Source organism: Castanea sativa, chromosome 3 (assembly GCF_040712315.1).
Source record: "Castanea sativa cultivar Marrone di Chiusa Pesio chromosome 3, ASM4071231v1".
Lineage (NCBI taxonomy): Eukaryota > Viridiplantae > Streptophyta > Magnoliopsida > Fagales > Fagaceae > Castanea > Castanea sativa.
Genome location: NC_134015.1, coordinates 14,550,233 through 14,571,594, shown reverse-complemented (window position 1 = coordinate 14,571,594; position 21,362 = coordinate 14,550,233). Strand labels below are relative to the sequence as shown.

General features: G+C 32.3%; 1 protein-coding gene and 1 long non-coding RNA gene across 3 annotated transcripts; one reads left to right on the top strand and one right to left on the bottom strand.

The window, feature by feature from the left end:
• Positions 1-2,750: 2,750 nt before the first annotated feature.
• Positions 2,751-8,393, top strand: LOC142629506 (syntaxin-52-like). 2 transcript variants are annotated; one of them, XM_075803511.1, is made up of 6 exons: positions 2,751-3,170; positions 4,791-4,892; positions 6,580-6,650; positions 7,729-7,784; positions 7,895-7,920; positions 8,004-8,393. In XM_075803511.1, the coding sequence occupies exons 1-6, from the start codon at positions 2,905-2,907 to the stop codon at positions 8,023-8,025; spliced, it is 543 nt and encodes a 180-aa protein (XP_075659626.1). In that variant the 5' UTR covers positions 2,751-2,904; the 3' UTR covers positions 8,026-8,393. The 2 variants fall into 2 exon arrangements, with proteins under 2 accessions (XP_075659626.1, XP_075659625.1); XM_075803510.1 differs by having other exon boundaries at positions 7,891-7,920.
• Positions 8,394-18,440: 10,047 nt separating this feature from the next.
• Positions 18,441-20,623, bottom strand: LOC142629870 (uncharacterized). The gene is made up of 2 exons (XR_012843136.1): positions 19,005-20,623; positions 18,441-18,863 (listed from the first exon to the last, which is right to left on the bottom strand). It is a non-coding gene; the product is annotated as an uncharacterized LOC142629870 (long non-coding RNA).
• Between the last annotated feature and the right edge of the window lie 739 nt (positions 20,624-21,362).

The window sequence follows — 21,362 nt, the reverse complement described above, 5'->3', positions numbered from 1 at the left end:
TCTACTTATTTTAAAATTAATACAATATATTTTAGTAATTCTACATTAAAATTAGCCTGAGAACTCTACAAGATTATGAGGAGGGATTTTTTATTATTTAATATCAGCATATCACGTGATTAATGAATAATTTAATGACAATAAAAAATTTTATCTTACATGAAAAAAAAAAAATTCTTTTTCAAATTTATTAATTAGATTTTACAAATTTAATTATTGGTAGTTATGTTAAATAACATAACAGAAGAGATTATTTCATCTTGAGTTCTTGACTAGGGAGGGTGGATTTAAAGAATGTCTATAAATTATTTTGAGAAATGATATGTCCACAACATTTTTACAACAAATCCTAAGTGGCAGGATGTTACTGGTTGTTATTGTTGGGGCAAAAAAGTAATCTTAGTGTTAGGTTCAAATTTGAACCAATAACAACTAACCACCTATGATTTGTTGTAAAAATGTTGTAAAAATATTGTGGACGTAGCACCTCTCAATTATTTTCCTCTAAATAGCAAAAAAAGTGTGTAAACTAGTAGAAAATTGAAGAGTCAACATTATTATTATTATTATTTTAATTATGCATTCAAAGAAGTTAAATAAAAAGTCTTGTATCTTGAATTAATAGTATTAAATAATAATTATGAAACAAACGTGTGTGTATAAGAACAGTGGAAGTGATATTGTCTGATTTTACCATCAAATATGGGTTTAAATTCTCTCTCTTACTTTTTCATTAGCAAAAAATGCATCATGATAAGACGAATGAACAAACATGAAGGGGAAAAATGTGTGTGAGAGAGAGAGTGTGAGAGAGAGAGAGAGAGAGAGAGATGCAACAAATATGCGCTTGGTATGGCAAATTAAAACTTATGAATTCCATTTAGATCAATTTAAAGTCAACTTACAAATAGTATTAAAACTAAAAATACATTGCTAAGATTCTTGAGACTCAATGACATTAGTCAATTCTTTTTATGAGAAAATTTTGTGTGAGACTCCCTCTACACTTGCTGTAACTTGTAAGGGGAAAAAAACACTAGTCATACTTTTCATTTTTTCTAAGAAAATTTTCGAAGTTTGACTAACCACATGTCAAAAAAATTTAAATGTTTAAAATTTAGTACTAGTAGGCTATGACGTGCAAATAAATTTAATGCAATTGCACTTTATGTATCTAAAGAGTATTCTCCACAAGAAAAATACGAGTAGAAAGAGAAAAAAAAAAAAATCACAAAAGCTATTATTGTTGGATTGGGCTCTGGTTGAGAGATATAAACAGTCAGCCCAACCCAAAACTAATATTGTACTGCAAATGGGCTGTTATTCACTTCAGTTTAGTTGTTGAAGTCTTGAAGGTCAACACAAAACTAGCCATTAGCCCAACTAAATTGGGCCTTTTAAGATAGAACTCATGGGAGATATTTTTCTTCTCTTCGTCTCTCTTGTTCTTATTGTTGAAATGAATGAATCCATGCCTTTCTTCTTTTTTTTTTTTTTTTTTTTTTTTTTTTGGTGTATTTTGTATTTTGTTCTTTTTAAGTCGGATAATAGCAAAATAACTTAGGACATGCATAACATTCTGAGTCACATATCTGCTAATTGCTTAATTTTGTGAGTTTAGCATTTCCCTTAAAAGCCATGGCTCATTGTTTTGTTTTTGTGACATTTACTTACAATCATAAAAGAAAAATATGCTCACTATTTAAGCTCCTAAGAGAAATTCGTTCAAATAAAAGATAAAGAGTGTGAAATGCATAAGTATAGAGTGGAACCCATGCATTACATATATCTTTGATGATGGAGAGAAGAAGAGGTAAAGTTTGAAGTAACCACATAAAAAAGAATTTCATGACCGAATAACATAGTTGTTAAATGTAAGGTTATTAATCTGGTGAGTGCCTAACCATGAAGTAATGGGGGCTTATCCATGGAAGAAGCCCAAACTTGATGCATTTAGAACTTTATATTAACTTCCTTAACTTTACTGTTGAGTTTTTATTATATAAATTTTTTTTTTGAGTTTTAATCTATAGTGCCCGCTTATGATAATAACTCTTTATTTTTTGGTGTAAATAGAGATTGAACCCTATATTTCTTATTCAACTACCAGAGACTTTACTAGTTGAACTAACTAAAACTCATATATTCCATTTATTTTGAAATAAGTTAATTAGATTTTACCATGTCAACAATATTTTTAAAATTTTGTAATTATTACTATTTTTTAATATTTATTTAAATTAATAATTGTGTGAAAAATTTAATCCACTTATTTTAAAATTAATACAATATATTTTAGTAATTCTATATTAAAATTAGCCTGAGAACTCTACAGGATTATGAGGAGGGGTTTTTTTATTATTTAATATCAGCATATCACGTGATTAATGAACAATTTAATGACAATAACAAATTTTATCTTACATGAAAAAGAAAGAAAAAAAAAAATTCTTTATCAAATTTATTAATTAAATTTTACAAATTTAATTATTGATAGTTATGTTAAATAATGTAATGTTTTATAGTAGGTTCAAAACAAAAAGCAACATTAGTAAAAATAATAAAAATAAACATATTAATTAAGGAAATACATATAACATGTCTTTAAATAAAATAGAATGAAAAATTCTCGTTGCCAAATAGAATATTCACAGTATATCCCAAATTTTGTGCTAATACTTGCTGTACAGAAATAAATAAAAATCAATGGTGAATTGGATATTTGGGGAAAGAGCTGGGTTTACCACGTCCACGTATGTCAAGGACAAAGATCATGTTCTGCACAATTTCCAAGGCTTCAAAATGTCACTACCAACAGCTTCCAAGCTGTACAGTTCATTATCTTGTTGTAACTGTACTAGTAACTCCACGTGTTCATGACACTAGCTGTTTTGTTCACAGAGAATGTTATTTATGACTGATGACACTGTCATTGTTTTGAAGAGAGAGAGAGTGGGAGAGATGGCTAATCACAATTTGGTTATAGATGCATGGATAAAAGAAGCTGAAGAGGCGCTAAAGCTGGTGGAAGGTTTAGAGAACACAATCAAGAACAGGAACCCAGAGCATTTCAGCCTCAGAAGCACTGCAAAATCAAAGCTTTTGGAGCTTGGAGTGAAGCTTGATCGCTTAGAATCACTGCTTCACAATCCACCCTCCAAACCCAACTTGTACGTTCTCACTCTCTCTTCTCTTCCTAGCTCAATTCCGCATTTATTTGTTGTTGTCTCAAATGGGTTTGTGTGCAATGATATTTGCATTGCTCCTAATGTGACTTTGCTTTTGTTTAGATCATGCTGTGTTTACTATGGATTTGTCATTCAAAGTTCTTATAGTTAGATTTTTTTTCCTAGGATGCTTTGTTTTATCATAGTATTTACGACTTATTTTTCTAAATTTTATGTGGCATTATAATGAATATTATATGATATTTTCCCTTTTCCTTCAAGAGTTCATCACTTAATTATTAATTTCTTGGTTATATTACTAATTTGATGCTCCAACTGTTGGGTAAAGTTCGATTTGGCCAATCAACTATTAATTGTGTCAATTTAGTCCTTTACTTTTAAAATCAAGTCAATCTGATAGTTGAGTCTCCTTTCCATTTAAATTTTTAACAAAACTAGCAGTTGAAAGTTGAAATTGACTTGATTACACTTTTCACAATAACCTTTTAACATATGTCTCACTTAGCATATCAGTTAATTTCATTAAAACGGAGAGGAAATCCAAGGATGAAAGTGATATGATTTTGAAAGCTAAGGGACTAAATTGAATTGACACAATCAATAGTTGGAGGACCAACTTGAAATAATTAATAACCCAACAGCTGGAGGACCAAAATTGTAATTTAACCCTTTTTTTTTTGGGTGAAGATAATTTCTTTTTTCTTAATGTCTCTACTCTCTAGTCATTTGTCTTTTATTTTGATAAGTGAAATAAAAAAGGCTTATATCCTGAACTTGTTGAATTATGTGATTCAGAATTTCAGAGTATAAAGAGCAAATTCTTGTAAGGAGAATATGTTTAGCAATGCCATTCTAAAGATGCCACCTCAATTAGGAATGCCATCCTAATCTTGGCCTCAACCTCTAGGGTATTTTGTGGATCCAAGATGAATCTCACCCTTTTCCTTGAATCCTGTATGATGTACAAGAAACAAGAACATCACAGATTTTTATAGGTGGGGACACCATTTAATAATCACAGATGTTTGGTCCATTGGAGGTCCATTGGGTGTATAGACTACATAAATGGAGGTAACCCATTAAACGCTCCTCTTACTCACAACATATATAGGATTGACCCTGTGATGAACATGTCCAAGGAATTCATATAATTAATTTGCACATGATCATTCATTGCAGAGTGTGAGCTGATAAACACACAATTAATTTAATGGACTAAAAGAAATTAATAAACTAGCATATGTGAGGGCTGATTGGTGAGTCCTCCCTCAAATGGCATTTCCTCATCTCAGAAGTGTGGGCAAAGGGAGAGGTTGTGGGCAAAGAATATATGAAGGCTTATATACCTTTGGGATTTGGCTTTTTGCCTTTTGAGAGTTGTCTAATAAGCATGTACATAATGTGTTTGCCACCTTAGATTCCCACGGTGTGTTTAAGTGTGTGGTCTGTTACATTCTTTGTATATGTTATATGCTTAATCATAAGTTTACTGAAAATGTAGCAAGTATTACAAAAAATAAGAACAAATGTTATTTAAATGATACATTGTATTAGTACTGAATCTGCTGCCGCAAGTAATCTGTTCCTGCAGTGCATTTACAGAACTGACGAAGATTTGAAATTCCGATGGAAAATGCTATCAGATATTCAGCTAAGAACAAGAGAAGTGGCTCTTAGTCTCTATGCTTTTCCCTCCCCAAACAGGTATGGTACCTCTAATGTCCTTATTCTTAATGAACGCTATACAAGCCAACAAATTGGCAATATTTCATTTCTGAATCTCTGAGTAGTGCATTTAAGTAGGCAGATCTCTGAATGCATGTTGATGATATGATTAATTTTCATCTTGCCACTTTTTTGTAATATTTTTTTATTTAAAGAATAAAATACTTCAATCAAATTCTTTCACTGTTGCCTACTATATTACTAATAATAGCACCCAAGTGAAAAACTGGCTTGATGAGTAGTTAGCTTGTAAATTGTCCATAAAAGGTTGGGGACAAATTCTTCCCTTTTCTTCTCACTAAATCTATCCACTTATGGAAAAATGCAATCTTAGGAGAAGTTAATTCCTTCCATCTCTCCTACTGAAGTATTTTAACAAGAGAAATAATGCTACTTATCACTCTCCAAACGACTATTGACAACCTTTTTGAGTCCAAACATATGGCTCATCTATTTTTATCCATATGAGACTGAAATTTTGTATAGTTACACTTTACAGAGTTAAATTCAGGTATGAATTGCTATAATACTTCATAAAAAATTACTAAATCGTAATAAATATAGAAAGATAAACAACAATGCATACTGGTAAGAGGCTAAGAGGGTGCATTTGGCAAGTCCAAAAAAAGCCAGGTTTTTGTGTGTTTTGAGCATATTTTGATGGGGCCCCGCAGCTCACCAAAAAAAAAAAATTTCTCCTTCCTTTTTTTATAGTACTCTCAGAAAATAAGCAATTCTCACACTTAATGATTGAACTTAATAAGCCAAAAAAGGAAAATGAGAAAGAAATTGCAACGGTAATCCAACTAAAAAAGAGATGTATGTTGGTAGTCGGGTGATGTTAATAGAAGACCATCTGTTGGTTTGTTCCAATCTCTACAATAAAAACAAGCCTTTGTCCCAAAATTTTTGTCTCTTATTCCAATCTCTTTAAGATCTTACAATTAACTCTGGTTCTTGAAAAGGAAACACTGTACTGTAGGTCCATAATTCATACAGATCCATCTTCACGTTCTGCCTAAGCTTGTATGGTCGATTTTAATTGTTTTAATTTGGATTTACATTAACATAGCCTTCTTAAAATGATTGTAACTAAGTTATGTGCATCAGTATAGAAATTGTTATTTGACACGCTAATAGTGAAAATATGAAAATGTTAAAACTAAACTGCAATCTAGCCTTTAATCTTTGACTTTTGTAAATTATAAACTTAATAAAACCATTGATAACTTAAAACATGTCAATCTAACCTGACTAGTGCATATCATCATTCAAGAAGAGAAACATTGAAGGATTTGCAATGGTAAAACAAAAGGGAATAAGTGACACTTTCTTAGTGAAAAACTACTTATAAAACATATATATCAAGTATCTCTGTTATTAAGTGTGAACTAAGTCCATCCTGCCCTTGATATTCCCAGACATAACTATTTTCATTATAAAGAACATTACTAAATTGATTTTTGGAAACTTGCATACTGCTGCATATTCTTCACTAGAGTTAGTAATTTATTTGTATTAGGATAACTAGGGAGAAAAGAATATGAAAGCAGACAGAATAAGCTTCATTATTTTGGTGCAACAATCATCTAGTATATTGATCTTGCCTGATAGAATATTTTTAATTTCCGTGAATTTAGTATATGCATCTTTACTTTTGGTTCAGGTCAGGAGGCTTACCTACTGCAGTTGCAGATGCCAAAGAAAAAAGCGCAGCAATCAAGAGTTGTTGCCAAGGTACAATTTTAACATTACAGAGTACTTTTCATGTGACAATTGTGGTTGATTGCGAGCTATCTGAAAATGAAATGGTTTTGTGTTATCAAAGGCCAATCCTAATTATCATTGCAGTACTCTACGTCAGTTCTTTGTGCCAAAATGTTTCTCTGCATTTTTCAAAAAATATCTTCTGAAGAACTGCCTGTTCTCAATTGTGTCTGCCATTGCCACAAACTTCAATGATTTGCAGTACCCCACCACTATATTTCAACCTAACTTCTTGTTACAGTTCATTAGAGACTAAATGATGGTTTATGAAAATTTTAAAGCCCTTTTTTCTTTTATAAGTCTTCTATTTCTAGGTTAATCTCACTTGTGGAAGACAATAATCTCTGGTCATGCTAAACACCCTTAATATCAGGTAAATTGGGAAAAATTCTTATGGGCTTGCCCCATTGGGGAAAATGAAAAGTGAAAACCAGCATTGAATTTACTCATGCTATGCAGCACTACAAAAACACTGAGATAACCAATACTGGCCAACATTCTCATGACTCATAGAGACCAACTGGTGACTTAATTCCACTCTAGTAGCTATCAGATTTCACTGCATAAGGTCGTTGCACCTAGTGCACAAAGCTCCCACTTTTGTGGGGTTTGGGAGAAGTGATTGGCAGGCAACCTTATCCCCAGTTTTTATTTTTTATTTTTTAACTGCATAAGGTCATCTTATTAATGACATGAGGTAGATAATTTTCAATTTATCACACCTTTATTAAGCATATGTGGCCCTTCAGTGCATTTAGATGAACATAAAAATTTGGCTATGGGCTAAAACATTGGGCTTGGTAGATAAAATTGCCTTTGACTTTTGTTTTGGTATTTAGTATTCAGTTTTCCATACCAATAATTGTTGATGGAGCAGTTCAAAATTTAGAATTATGTGCTTTCTGCCTTGATAATTCTCATCTCAAAGGCACAGCATATACACATGCACAAAAATTGTACATGATGCAGGCACTCCCCAATGGTTCTTTTCAGAGTAACTGTCTATCTCTTAATCATTGTTCTCTAAAGTTTTGATGCTGTAATGCAGATCAAATGAAAGCTTCTTCCTCCAAAGAAAATTCGGAGCTTCTGGAACCACTTGTTGTAAGTTTTTTAAATACTATATGAGCTACTTTTGTTAAATTTGAGCCCATTAAGCTCCAGACAGTTCACTCACTGCAAATTTTCATTTTCTTCTGTCTCATGAAAGTCAGATGATGCAACCCAAAGTCATTCACAGGTACGCTTTTCGAATTAGACTGGACTATTCACCATATTGTTATTGTTCTTTATGATAAATGTTTTTCCATTTCCGTAAAACAGTTTGGTTCTTATAGACCAATGAGTCTGCTTTGGAAGGCTTGCTGGACCATCATAGTTTTTTTGGTAGTGGCTGCACTGCTGTTCATCTTTGTTCTCCTCCGTGCAGTTTTATTATCTATGTATTCAGCCTAATGTTTTGGTGTTGGGTGGATTTTTCCATAATTTTGAAGCAGCATATATTTTGTGTTTTTTTTTTTTGGGCTAAAAAGGTGAAGTCATTAGCAATTTATTAATTATATATTTGTTCAAATTTTGGCATTGTGTAACAGCCAAAGCGTCTTTTGAAGCATCAAATGTATAGTTAAATTACATAAGCAATATAGGTCAGAGAGTTGTATGGGATTGATTGTTACTTAAATTCCATTTGTTTTAGTGGAATATGTATTTATGAGGAAAATTCTTTTCAGTGTTTGGTTACTACTCAAAAAATAATCCCGATATGCGAAACATTTTATGCTGTTTAGCATTTTGGCTTACACAAAGAAATCATTAATATTTCATGTACGCACAGTAGCTATAGAGGCGATGGCGATGGCGATGGCGATGGCGATGGCGATGGTGGTGGTGGCGATGGCGTAGCGGTGGCGACGGTGGTGGTGTTGGGTTGGTGTTAGTGTCACATTCCTGGTGTTGGATTGGTGTTAGTGGCACTATGGGGATTGGGGAGAGAGGATAGAAGCCTAATTTGTAAAGTGGAATAAATTAGGCAATGAGACCCATTGCGTGAAGTGAAGTAATTGGGCTCGCTACGAGGCCCATTTTGAGTTTTAACGGGAAGTGCAGAAGGTGGGCTTGTTAAGTGGCCCATTGTATATGATGAAGATGAGTATTGGGATTTTTGCTTAGATCTTGCACTTGCTTGGCTCGATTTCTTATTACATTTGCTGTACTTATTACAATATGTTGTTAACCCCGTAACTCGAACCCTTTCTCCCCCTAGACCCCAAACACTTTGTACATGGAGAGGTGTCAATTCAGCTACGAGGCTATTGGCTACTGTACTTGTTACATAAACAAAAATGGTATTTGATTTTATGAAATATTGAAATTTATTCTTCTGGTTTTGACCCTATCACAATTTAGTTAATAAATTTTTAATTACTACATTTGACTCCTTAGAATTTGAAATAAAATGAAATTGCTATGGTTTCGTCTTAATTCTCATATTTTGCATTTTATGGACATATTTTCCATTACAGCTTAACCTCGTGTTTGGATTAAAATTGCTACATTTGACCAATTGAGACCCTAAAGATTGAATTAAAATTAAATTGTTAAGGGATATTTGGATTTCAAAACCCTAATAATTTCATTTTAATCTAAATCTTAGGAGATTAATTTTACCAACTAAAAATTTAAGAACTAAATTGTAAAAGAGCCAAAGTAGAGGGAGTTAAATTATGTTAGGTTTAGATTGTTGAGAGTGTTGGCAAATTCTAGTGCCAAAAATATATCAAATATGGGTTGTGCTCAATAAAATTGTGTTGGGGTTGAGTCTGGATTAGATGCTACTCAAAGATGATGAATTAATGATCTTTTGCACCATAATGAATTTTTAAGTGGACTTGTTTCGTTAGAATGTGGACATTTGGGACTTAAAAAATATTCACCCTAACTTGGATTTGAAATGCACAAGATATGGTCAGTTGAATTAAGCAAATAGAAATATCACATTTCACTCGCTTTGTTGTTCAATTGAATGAAGTTTTCAAGTTTGAATTTTGCTAGAAAAAGGATTCTTGCTTATTTTTAACCCTATTTAGTGCACCTACGTAAAAAACCTTATGCATGAAATTTAGTTGGGAGAAATGTTGTCATGCCAAAGCTAAAAGTTTTAAATTTTGAAGGCTTCTTCTAGAGCATACATAGAGAAATTTAATTTCCTTGTACTTTGTTTCCCAAAAAAAAAAAAACCCCATTGTATATGCCTATTCTCTTGAGTTTCCAACCTAAATTGAAACCACTGACTTTGTTCCAATGAATCTGTTATTGTCAATATTTGAGTTTCTTGGAGTGCTAAAAGTTTTAGTTAATGAAGAAGATTCACTTAAGAAAATTTTAGAGGTTTTGGGGCTATTATTTCCATCAATAAAAAATATTTTATTTTCATTATTTTTCTATTAGTGTTTTATAATTCCGACTTCAGCTTCCATAACACCCATGACTCTTTATCTTCATTGTTTTCAACTTCCCATATAATTTCTTAAATGCCTGAGACTCTCTATTTCCCTCTTTCTTGCCTCTTCCTCTCCTCATTGAACTCAACCAGTTCATACCTATTTAGTTGCCATTGTGCCTATAAAATTCCGCACAAATTAGTCTTGTAGGGAGCTCTACAATTAAAGCTCTCGAAAGAATAGAACTGCTATGCCTCAGGTAGTCCGAGATGGTCTTAATTAATGATCGGCTTCACAAGTTCATGTCCTTATTGGAGAATCCAAATGCAATCGGTTATTCTTCACATCTACATATGGATAGCAGTGAATCACAAGTGACTGTAAGCAAATTAGATTTGACCAACCCCTTTCAAATGAATATGTATCCTTCATGTTACTCATTACTTTAGGATTTTGCTCACATGAATATGTATCCTTCATTAATCATTACTTTAGGCTTCTGTTGCTGTAACAAGCTAGATGATATTGTCGGTGATCATGATAACATTAGTTGGTGTTGAAATTTCTATTAAGAAAAATAGGACTTATGAATTAATTAATGAATTAGCTTTTTATTATTATTTAAATGATGGATTATCCAAGTATAGTCTCTTTTCAAAATGGTGTTTTTTTCTTGGTTTACTTAAAAAGTCTCTTGTATTCTAAATGTCCTCAGAAAGTTACCTTCTAACTTTAAATGTCAAATTGCTGCTGCTTGATCATTTCTAATTAGCCTGCCAATCTTTGTAATATTTTGTGAACCATTCACATCGAACATGGCTGATTCTCCCACTGGGCCACTTAGTCAATTGGCTAAGGCTCCAAGTGGATGGTCCCATGATTTCGCATTAGCTAGATTTGTGCATGTATGCATGGTAATTGCTTTGACTTGTAGAAATTAAGACTCAAATATATATAAAGTGCATTTTAATTTTAAATATACCAATACATAAAAATATATTTATAGGAGGGATAAGGAAAAAAAAAGGAAAATAATTCCCATAAAATGAAAAATTACGTCTCATGCAATGGCCATAATCTGCTGCTCTCTCTAAATTTAATGTAATACTTCTTCTGACATTCATGAAGAGAGTTATTTTCGATCCACATCTCTAGATGCCAATAGCCACAAAGAGTTCTATACTTGATTCCAAAGATCCCTCAGATCAAATGTGTTGCAAGAATTATTTGCATTCTTAGCAACATCACTGATCCTTCTTGAGAATCGTCACATTTGTCTCCCCCAATGCCCCATTATATTATAGTCCTCATTATTCTCAATATGATAGGACTCCCCCAATGCCCCCATTATAGTCCTCATTACCCTCAATATGATTTTGTGACAAAGTATTGGTTTGTCATCATGCAAATGGGTGTTTGGTTACTTGTGATGTGTCGTTGACGTGATATTAAGGTTTTTTGGTTTTTTTTTTTTTAACATTATCATAATCTAAAATTAAAAAATATATTACATCACCTTAATTTTATTATCTTCCTAAACAATGTAATGTTATATTCTTGTATTGAAATTAAATTAATGTAATATTACGGTGTAATGTAACATCACAGCAATCCAAACACTCCCTAAATGTAGACTAAAAGAGAGATGCTTGATGTGCCTCAGAATAATATGAAGAGTACTAAAAATTTGTTGGGGGCTAAGACTAGGAGTTTCTTTGTCCAGTTCTACGTCTTCACGCTTAGCGGATATAATCATGTTGTTCTCTAATTCATGTAGCGTATTTATTTTTATTATTCACATCATATTTGAATAAACTATCTAAATATTTTTTTGACTCTAATGCATTAAAATAATAATAATCAAAGTCTTTTCTAAAATGGTTTAATTGAATATAGAAGTGATCAAATATTTTAAGAATGACTCTTTGTTTGCCTGGGTAATAATACAAATGTATGATTATATGAGAATATTATTTATTGTTTTAATTAAATTAAAAGACAATAAATTGTCTACTCCATTATATCAGAGGAAAAAATGTCTTAGGTTTTGATTTTTTTTATTAATATTATCAATAAATCACAATAATCATTCATATAATAGTTACATTCTTTTATATATATATATATATATATATATATATATATATATATATATATATATATATATATATATATATATATGTAGTCCACAAGTATGAGAGTAATATTTGTATCCCTAACTGAATTTTCTAACTGAATTGTAGTGAATTTTCTAACTGAATTGTATCCCTAAAGTTATATCTCATTGAAGAGGTTACATTAAAGAGTAACTATACAGAGGTTTTGTGAGGAGACTATTTGTTATTCTTCCTATAGTGAATTTTCAAATAGAATCAGATCGCTAAAGTGATTTTCCATTAAAGAGTTTTTTTTATTAGTTTTCCATTTTGTTACCAAATTTATGTTTATTTATTTTGCCAAAATATACTATTGGTCTCAAAAGATTACTAAGTGAGCTCTTTTAGTCCTTCAAATTCAAATGAGTGTACCTGGAGTTTGAAAATTAAGTGAGTGCTAATGTTCCTTTTGTTAATTTTCATTACTCTCAATGTTTATATATATAGCTAACTAAATAATGTGTGTCATATTTTTAAGTGAAATGAAGATTTTTTATTTAAAAAAATTACAAAACCTATTTTTACATGTTGAAAACCCATGATCTAATATCTCGCCCGTTTCATAACTGGCCATCCCAAATTAAATCTTCAAATCCCTAATATGAGAGAGAGAGAGAGAGAGAGAGAGAGAGAGAGGTGAATGATAATCATGAATATTAGATGGTACTTCAATTTTTTTGGAGTGGGATCTAGTAAGCCACAATTCTAAATTGCACATGTATGTGAAATTCCCCTTCTTAAAATGATAAAACTCAATATCAATAATGTACATCTCACTTTCGTTTTATTGTCATTTTAGTCAAAACCTCACAAGGAGTGGAACATAACAGTAAAAGCCATAATTCCTACTAATTAACCAAAGGCAAAATAAATTATACTATATATATATATATATATATATATATATATTATTGATCACAATTTTCAGGAGGAAAATCTTGAGGGCATATAAACATGAGAGTTGAAAAGTGGAAAATTGACTAAGGATTTTTCTCTTCCTTTTATTTTTTTGGATGATTCAATAATTTGGAGAGGAAAATTTGATTTATGAATATCTCCGACAGATACAAGGCTCTTGGTGATTGTTGGCTTCTCCTACAATAGTGAAAATGGATAAAAAGACATGGCACCAACCAGATAAAATTTTTAGCGTCTTTATTCTGCAAGGGAATGATAACAATGCCAGATATAGAAATATATAATTCACCATTGTCTAAGCAAAATCAGCAAAGGAAACTAATATTTCTCTCTCTTCTCCCTTAGTTTTTCCGCTATATTTTTCCATCTTTCCACCTTACAAGAGGAACATCCATTTCTCCAAATGGGATGGCTGCACTCCCTCTTCTCTCCATTGAAAAAGTTGTGGTTGCGCATGCACACAGCTAAAAGGAAAAGTAATTTCCGCCTCTCTCAACCTCTGCATTGTGGACTTAAGCTTTATAAGTCATGTTACAACTTACAAGTAATTTTCATTTTCATATTTTGGTTTTTTCCATTCATTTTGCTTCTAAAACACCTTATTAATTACATGCATTGTTACATTATGAAATCATTTTTTCCCTCCATGCATGTTATTGGTCATGATCAGTGAACTAAATTTTAAGTTGTTATCATTGTTAGTTAATGGATGAGCCCTTTATATATCCCTCTTAGACAGCATGTATAACTATAATGTCATGGAGTTTGGAGTTAGAAAGGAGATCTGAAAAGAGAGATTGTTTTGAAGACCTTGAAATAAGCTCCCTTTGTGCCTTAATTTGGTTCCAATTATGCATATTTATTTAATTTCTATGCTGTTCTTCAGGAAAAGGGATACATAATTTGTACGAGGATGTGAAGTCCTGCCCTAACAAAGATGTGCACATCCTTTGGTCCATATTGGTGGAGTCCCCAGCACTCTCCATTGCTGCATTTGAAAATTGAAGGATTGTAATCCAACAAATAGCAATGGGGGAAGTAAGAGTTTTGTGGGTAATTACTGATCTACCCTATACCTATTTATCATATTTGTCACAACTTTGGTCTCTCTCGCTCGATCTCTCATCGAAGGGTTTGTTAGCTCTAAATTTTGAAGTGACTTACTTTGTCTATTTTTTTTTTTATTGGCAGTTTGGCTAGCTCTTTTCCAATGTTGTAATAAGACATCTTTGAGGATGATAAATAACTAATGGGAGCTCATAGCAGCCTGAACATCTTGTTAGGGTTTGTACGTATGTTTGCAAATCCTGTTGCCAAAACATATTAAATTTTAGAGTCAATGAAATTATGTTAGTGTTGAGTTTGGGTTGATCAAAGAAGACAATGTTATAATATGTTTAAGTTGATAATTTAATAACATTTTGCTCATATCCTTTACACCATTATCAATTTTTTATTGGCAGTTTGGCAAGCTCTTTTCCAATGTTGTAATAAGACATCTTTGAGGATGATAAATAACTAATGGGAGCTCATAGCAGCCTGAACATCTTGTTAGGGTTTGTACGTATGTTTGCAAATCCTGTTGCCAAAACATATTAAATTTTAGAGTCAATGAGATTATGTTAGTGTTGAGTTTGGGTTGATCAAAGAAGACAATGTTATAATATGTTTAAGTTGATAATTTGATAACATTTTGCTCATATCCTTTACACCATTATCAATTTTTAAGTGAAAAATAGACATTTAGGGCTTCAAAACTAACGTAAATTTGACTCAATTTCAAGGAAGTCAATACCGTATCCGAGGTTGTACCGGTTTAGCAATCGGTTCAATATATTTCGGATACCTGTCAATACCGGTATACCATTTCGGGTTTACCGCTAATTTTATATATCCTTACATAAATTGAAATTTATTTAAGTGTGTGTATATATATGGATTTTACTAACGTGTGCCTTTAGGGCACACAATAGTATAACATTTTAAGAAAAAGTTTTATCAGGAATTGAAAAGGTTTTATCGGGAATTCAAAATCCATATAATTTGTAGATTTATACTTTTTTTTTTTTTTTAACTTTTTAAGAAGATATGCTTGTACTTATCTAAACTCTAACAAAAATGGTAGTGGAATTTATATAATATGAAAAAAGAAAAAGAAAGAAGAATAGAGTGGTTGTAAAAAATTTTAAATTACCATTTGTACTTATCCAAAGTTATCATGAACTACAAATTTCATTTATTTGTTTTTAATAGTTGGATGGCTGTAAGAAATTTGAATCTAACGTGTAGCAGTAGTGCTGCCATAAGTCATTCACATGGGCCAGTGGGTATATTAGTGTGTTGTCATTCAAGACACACTTGACAATTCAATGGAGGTTCTGGGCTTCAAAATGAAAAAGTAAAATAAGAGTAGAGAATAGAAAAAGTCAGAGAGCGCCTGGTCCAATCGTCCAAGTCTTTGATGGAAGAGCAGTCTCTGAGTGAAGAAGAAGATGACGATGAAGAAAAGGAAGAGATTTGAGGTGGTGGGCCATCGGCGAAATGAAATTTATTATCGGAATATTAGCAACGGTGATGTGATTTTCCTTTTTACTACCGATTTTTTTATAAAAAATTTATTTCGACCGGTTTTCATTTTTCGGCCGAAAATCAATATATACCCCGGTATGACTGAAACGGCCCGGGTACAATGGGTATATAAACCGGTACGAAATAGCTACTTTTCTATACTGGCCTCAGCATCGAAATGGTAAATACCGGCTGTGCCGACCGGTACGGTACGGTATCAACTCCACTGCCCAATTTAGATTTGAAATAAGTAAGATATGACCACCTAAATTTAGTACAACTGTAGTGTATAATTTTTTCTTTTTCATTACTTCTCCTAAACATATTATGGTCCAAGTGACCCAAACCAATTGTAGTTTAGCCTAAGGTTAGTTATATATTTCTAGTATATAAACCCTAAATTGGGTTCATTGTATAACACAAGTACTTAATATAATAGGTAGTCATATTTGTGTGTGCTCCCTCTTTTATGTTTCTGCTCATCATTCAATTATTATACACAATTACATGGCAACTTTCACAACTTACATGATTGTGCCTTATAGTATGGCAGCACTTGTACTATATTTGAAATGTTTTGTCAGTGGGGGTGTTCCCGAGAAAGTATATGCTGTTTCTGGAACTCCAACTCAGCATCTGTGTGGTGTTTCTAGGTCCAATAGAAAATTGACATATGTATTAAAAATTACAAATCAGCAGCTCAATTAAATTAAATTAAAAAGACAAAAATGCCCAAAAAATTTCAAAGCCCCGCCATTAAAACAACACGCATTTTTCCTTTTTTTGAAAATCAAAATCTCTCTCCATCTCTGTTTTCTCTCGCACAGCTCTCTCTCCTCCAAACCTCCATAGCCACTGTGTAGCATCGTTGCCAGAGCTTCGCTGCCGGACATAATCAATTCCGAAAAAGATCGGCCTTTATCTGGTCAAAAAACCCCAAAATCATCTCTTATTCTCGTTGCTTCCAACCCCCAAAGCCGGAAGCTTTCTTGCTGCTTCCAACATCTGATATTGCAAGAAAGTTTTTTTTTTTTCTCTTTTTCTATTTATTTTTTGTATTTTTCACATCTTATTTGTATTTTTTTTTCTTACCAAAAATAAAAGGGTCTATCTTTTTATGATGTTGGATTTGGCACCATAATCTGTCTTATTTTTATAACCAAATCTTACCTGAAATGGTTTTATTCTGTTATGGAATGAGAACACCTGATGTTGCAAGATTTGTATGATAATGAATTTGGCTTTGCGGTGTCTCATAGGGTGAGATTTGGGTGTTTTTGTTTAGGGAAGAGACAGGTCTGATGGGAATTTGGGGTTGGGGTTTGGAATTATGAATTTGGGATTTATTTGCTATCATTCTTTTAATTTGTATCCTATATTATTATCAATGTCTATAAATTTACATGGGATTGGGCTGCCTAGATTAGTTTTGATGGTTCCTTGTAGCTAACAGTGTACTTTGTTACTTGAATATAGGTTCTACTGCTGTTATGTTTAGTAGATATTATATTTCTGTTGATATAATTACATAGCCTACCCCATTGTTAAATAATTATTAAAGAAACTAATACAAAATATTTTGTTTCTTACTTCCTTAATTAATTCTAAGTAACAGCCAATTATATTATATTAAATCATATACAAAGATCTGTTTTACTAGATGACACAACAGATAGCTATACTGTAGTGATTGGATTACATATGAACTCTTAAACATTATCAGTTTGTAGTGATTGGATAACATAAGAATCTTAAACGTTATTATCTGATCCCTTGACTTTAGCTGGAGATACATTAGCTAAAGTTGATGTTGTCTCAATAGTTATTTGAGTTCAATTTCTTAAGCTCCATTGGTTATAATGTGTTACCTACTGGTTTGTTGGTTGCAGGAAAAGAAAGTTCCAAGCTTCACCAAGAAGAGAGCTGGGAGGTCTGAATAGGGGAGGGCATTCTTTGTTAGTTTGAACAGAGTTATATGTCGACTACAAGAACACATGCAAAAGATTGATAGAGTTGATCAAGATGAGTTAATTGTACACCACGAGGAGAAAAAGTTGAGGATTGCATTGTTGTTATAGTGGGTTGCATTTGTAATTATTGTGACTCTTATGATATAGTGCAATGGGGCTAGAGTGGAGCACAAAAAGATTTTGCCAAAAGTTTAGCTAATTTGGATCAAATTTACATTTTAATGTTATTGTTATGATTTGTAAATGTACTTTGTCATCCATCTGATGGATTGTCTGTTTTGAACGATTAAAATAAATAAATAAACATGGCACTTTGTTCGTGAAATCTCAAATTGTATATTTTTGGAGGAATTCTAACATTGATTTATATAAGTATTCCAACTCTTGAGACAACGGCAGCATTTTCATCTTAAACAGATATAGAAGAAGAAAAGTTAGTTCCTCCAATGATTAAAGCTTATATGTGTAATTGAAAAGCCATTAACTTGAACCATATGTTTTACATTGTACCCAGTCATCATTCATGATTTCTATGCAAGCATTCTATCATTAATGCATCACGTTGCCATCAAGGTCTATTACAAACTAATCAACTCATGACTAGCAAAATTTTCCAAGTAGTTTTGTACTAAATTACAATGTAACTATAGCAAAGATGATTATTCCAGGAAGTGAGTTGCCACACATCTGATAACAATTCCATGAACAAGAAAACAACCTGCATAATTTCATTCCACAATATCATCTCCCATGTTTTGGTATTACCATCAATACATTTACCAAATTATCTAAGGTTTCACATCCATGTTAATTAATGGTGGTGCAAAAGGTAAACAAATGTTATACACTTGGTTCTCTTTTTGCATTCTTAGAAAAGACACAATTAGTGGTATCCAATAATAGACTATAAAGTTTGTCTATGTCATGCTTCTTTGATCATGGTGTGCTTGGTGGGGCTGCCGTGCTTCTGAAAGTCTTCTTGTAAATAGGCTGACTAACAGGTCCACATTCCTATGGCCTTCTCTTCCCTTTGGGAGTGGCCACATTTCCATGCTTGTCACCAACAAAAAATGTCCTCCCCTGCTTAGACCTCCCAGCCATCTTCCTTGTGAAGCTTGGAACTTTCTTTCCCTACAACAAACAAACTAACAGTGCTTCATATCCACAATTAATCTACCTAACGTAAACATTTACACAAATATGAAACTAAAAAACACAATATCCAAAACACACAAGTCCCAAAATATGAAACCTAAACTGCAAATTACTTACAATCACTGTCAAGTTTCCTTCTTTCTGTGGAACGGGTCACACAGTGGCTGATTTGTCTTCAATCAGTGGGTTTAGGTGATTTAACTATGACTGTCGATGATGGTTTATTGGGTTAGTCGCAAAGTCATAAAAAAGAAGACAATGCATAACTATCCTTCACCTTGAATAACCATATCATGCACATATAGAAAATAATATATAAGAATAAAATGAACTATTGTATAAAAACTTTCATCATTTGCATATAATTAGTCTTTAACTAGAAGCTACTCAAACATTCACAAAATCTATCATGTTTGAGTAACTTCATTAGTTACAAAAGTTTTCCAACTTGACAGCTATAATTAATGTTTGGCTATACAATCACTTATCCAAGTTTTTAGCTATGCTAACTAAAAATTTTCAAGTAAAAAATACTATCCAAGATGTTCTTCCATTGTGCAATAGAACAAAACTACACATCCATCTCTGCACCATGAAAAAAAATTATATCAACAAAAATATAATGTATACTAAACATAACAGTAGAACCTATATTCAAGTAACAAAGTACATGGCAAGCACTATATGATCTTAGTTCGGCTTGGCAACCAACATGAGTAGTATCATTATATGATCGACCAACATGAGTAGTATCATACATTAGCTACAGGGAATCATCAATATTAATCTAGGCAGCCCAATCCCATGTAAAGTTTATAGACATTGATAATAAATAGGATACAAACCAAAACAAGGAATAATAGCTATTAAACCCTAAACTCTCAACATGAACAACATCATAAATTAGCTACAAGGAACCATCAAAACTAATCTAGGCAGTCCAATCTCATGTAAAGTTTATAGACATTGATAATAAGATAATGATACAAATTAAAACAATGATAGCAAATAAACCCCAAACTCACAATTCCAAACTCCAACTCTAAGTCTCCATTAGATCCGTCTCTTCCCTAAATAAAAACAACCAAATCTCACCCCTATAACAGACCTGCAAAGCCATCATCATACAAATCTTGCAACATCAGATGTTCTCATCCCATAACAGAACAAAACCATTTCAGGTAAGATTTGGTTATAAAAATAAGAAAGATTATGGTGCCAAATCCAACGTCATGAAAAGATAGACCCATTTTCAGTAAGAAAAAAAATACAAAATAAAATGTAAGAAATACAAATAAATAAATAGAAAAAGAGAAGAAAACTTTTTTGCGATATCAGATGTTGGAAACGGCAAGAAAGCTTCTAGCTTTGGGGTTGGAAGCAACAAGAATGAGAGATGATTTTGAGTTTTTTGACCAGACAAAGGCCGATATTTTCGGAATTGGTTATGTCCGGCGGCTCTGGTGATGATGCTAGGCAGTGGCTATGGAGGTTTGGAGGAGAGAGAGCGGTGCGAGAGAAAACAGAGATGGAGAGAAGATTTTGATTTTCAAAAAAGGAAAAATGCGTGTTGTTGTTTTAATGGCGGGGCTTTGAAATTTTTTGGGCATTTTTGTCTTCTTAATTTAATTTAACTGAGCTGCTGATCTGTAATTTTTAATACATATGTCAATTTTCTATTGGACCTAGAAACACCACACGGATGCTGAGTTGGAGTTCCAGAAACAGCATATACTTTCTCGTTCCCGTGGGTGCCCCTCAAGAGTTTGATTGGACACTTGTTAGTTGTTAGAAACTCGCTCGAGCAAAATTGCAACAAACATAAATTATTAAGACAAGTCCCATTATAACTATAATAGATATATAGTGACTAAAACGAGGGAAATATCTTATGAACAAACCTACATAAGAAGAAATTTTGATCAAGAAGGGGTACGAGACTACTTTAATATATATCACAAGATTAATTCCCCTTTTCGGACTTAAGTATCGAAGCTATTGGCCTATTGCACTGGTATCATATAACTACAACTACGAGCATTCTCCATTTGAGTGGTTGTTCAATATGATCAATTGCTTCATCAGAAAGCTACAAGGTTTCTATAGGAACTAGACCACCTTAATTACTAAAAAATATTTTCCCAAAATTTCTATAGATATTCGCTTATTCACATATAATTTTGTTCCGATTGGCAAGTGAAAGTGAATTGGATTAATCACAACATTTTACCTTAAGCTGCTTAGCTTGTTGTGAAAAAGTGCCAACATGGGTTATATTTTTCCGGATTGAGATCAGATCATAATTGTAATAAATGGTTGAGATTGAGAGTTGAAAAAAGCAACTATCAATCTCAATCATTAAATAAAAAAATATTAAAACAAAAGTAAAAAGATGAAGTTAAAAAAATTATGTTGGAAATAAAGAAGAGATAATACCTGAATTTTCCTTGAAAATTACACAATTTGATTTTACTA

Coding starts and splice junctions, on each gene's coding strand:
- LOC142629506 (XM_075803510.1), top strand. CDS start 2,905: ATGTTATTTATGACTGATGACACTGTCATTGTTTTGAAGAGAGAGAGA. Junction 6,651..7,728: donor AATCAAGAGTTGTTGCCAAG/GTACAATTTTAA, acceptor GCTGTAATGCAG/ATCAAATGAAAGCTTCTTCC. Junction 7,785..7,890: donor AGCTTCTGGAACCACTTGTT/GTAAGTTTTTTA, acceptor GTCTCATGAAAG/TCAGATGATGCAACCCAAAG.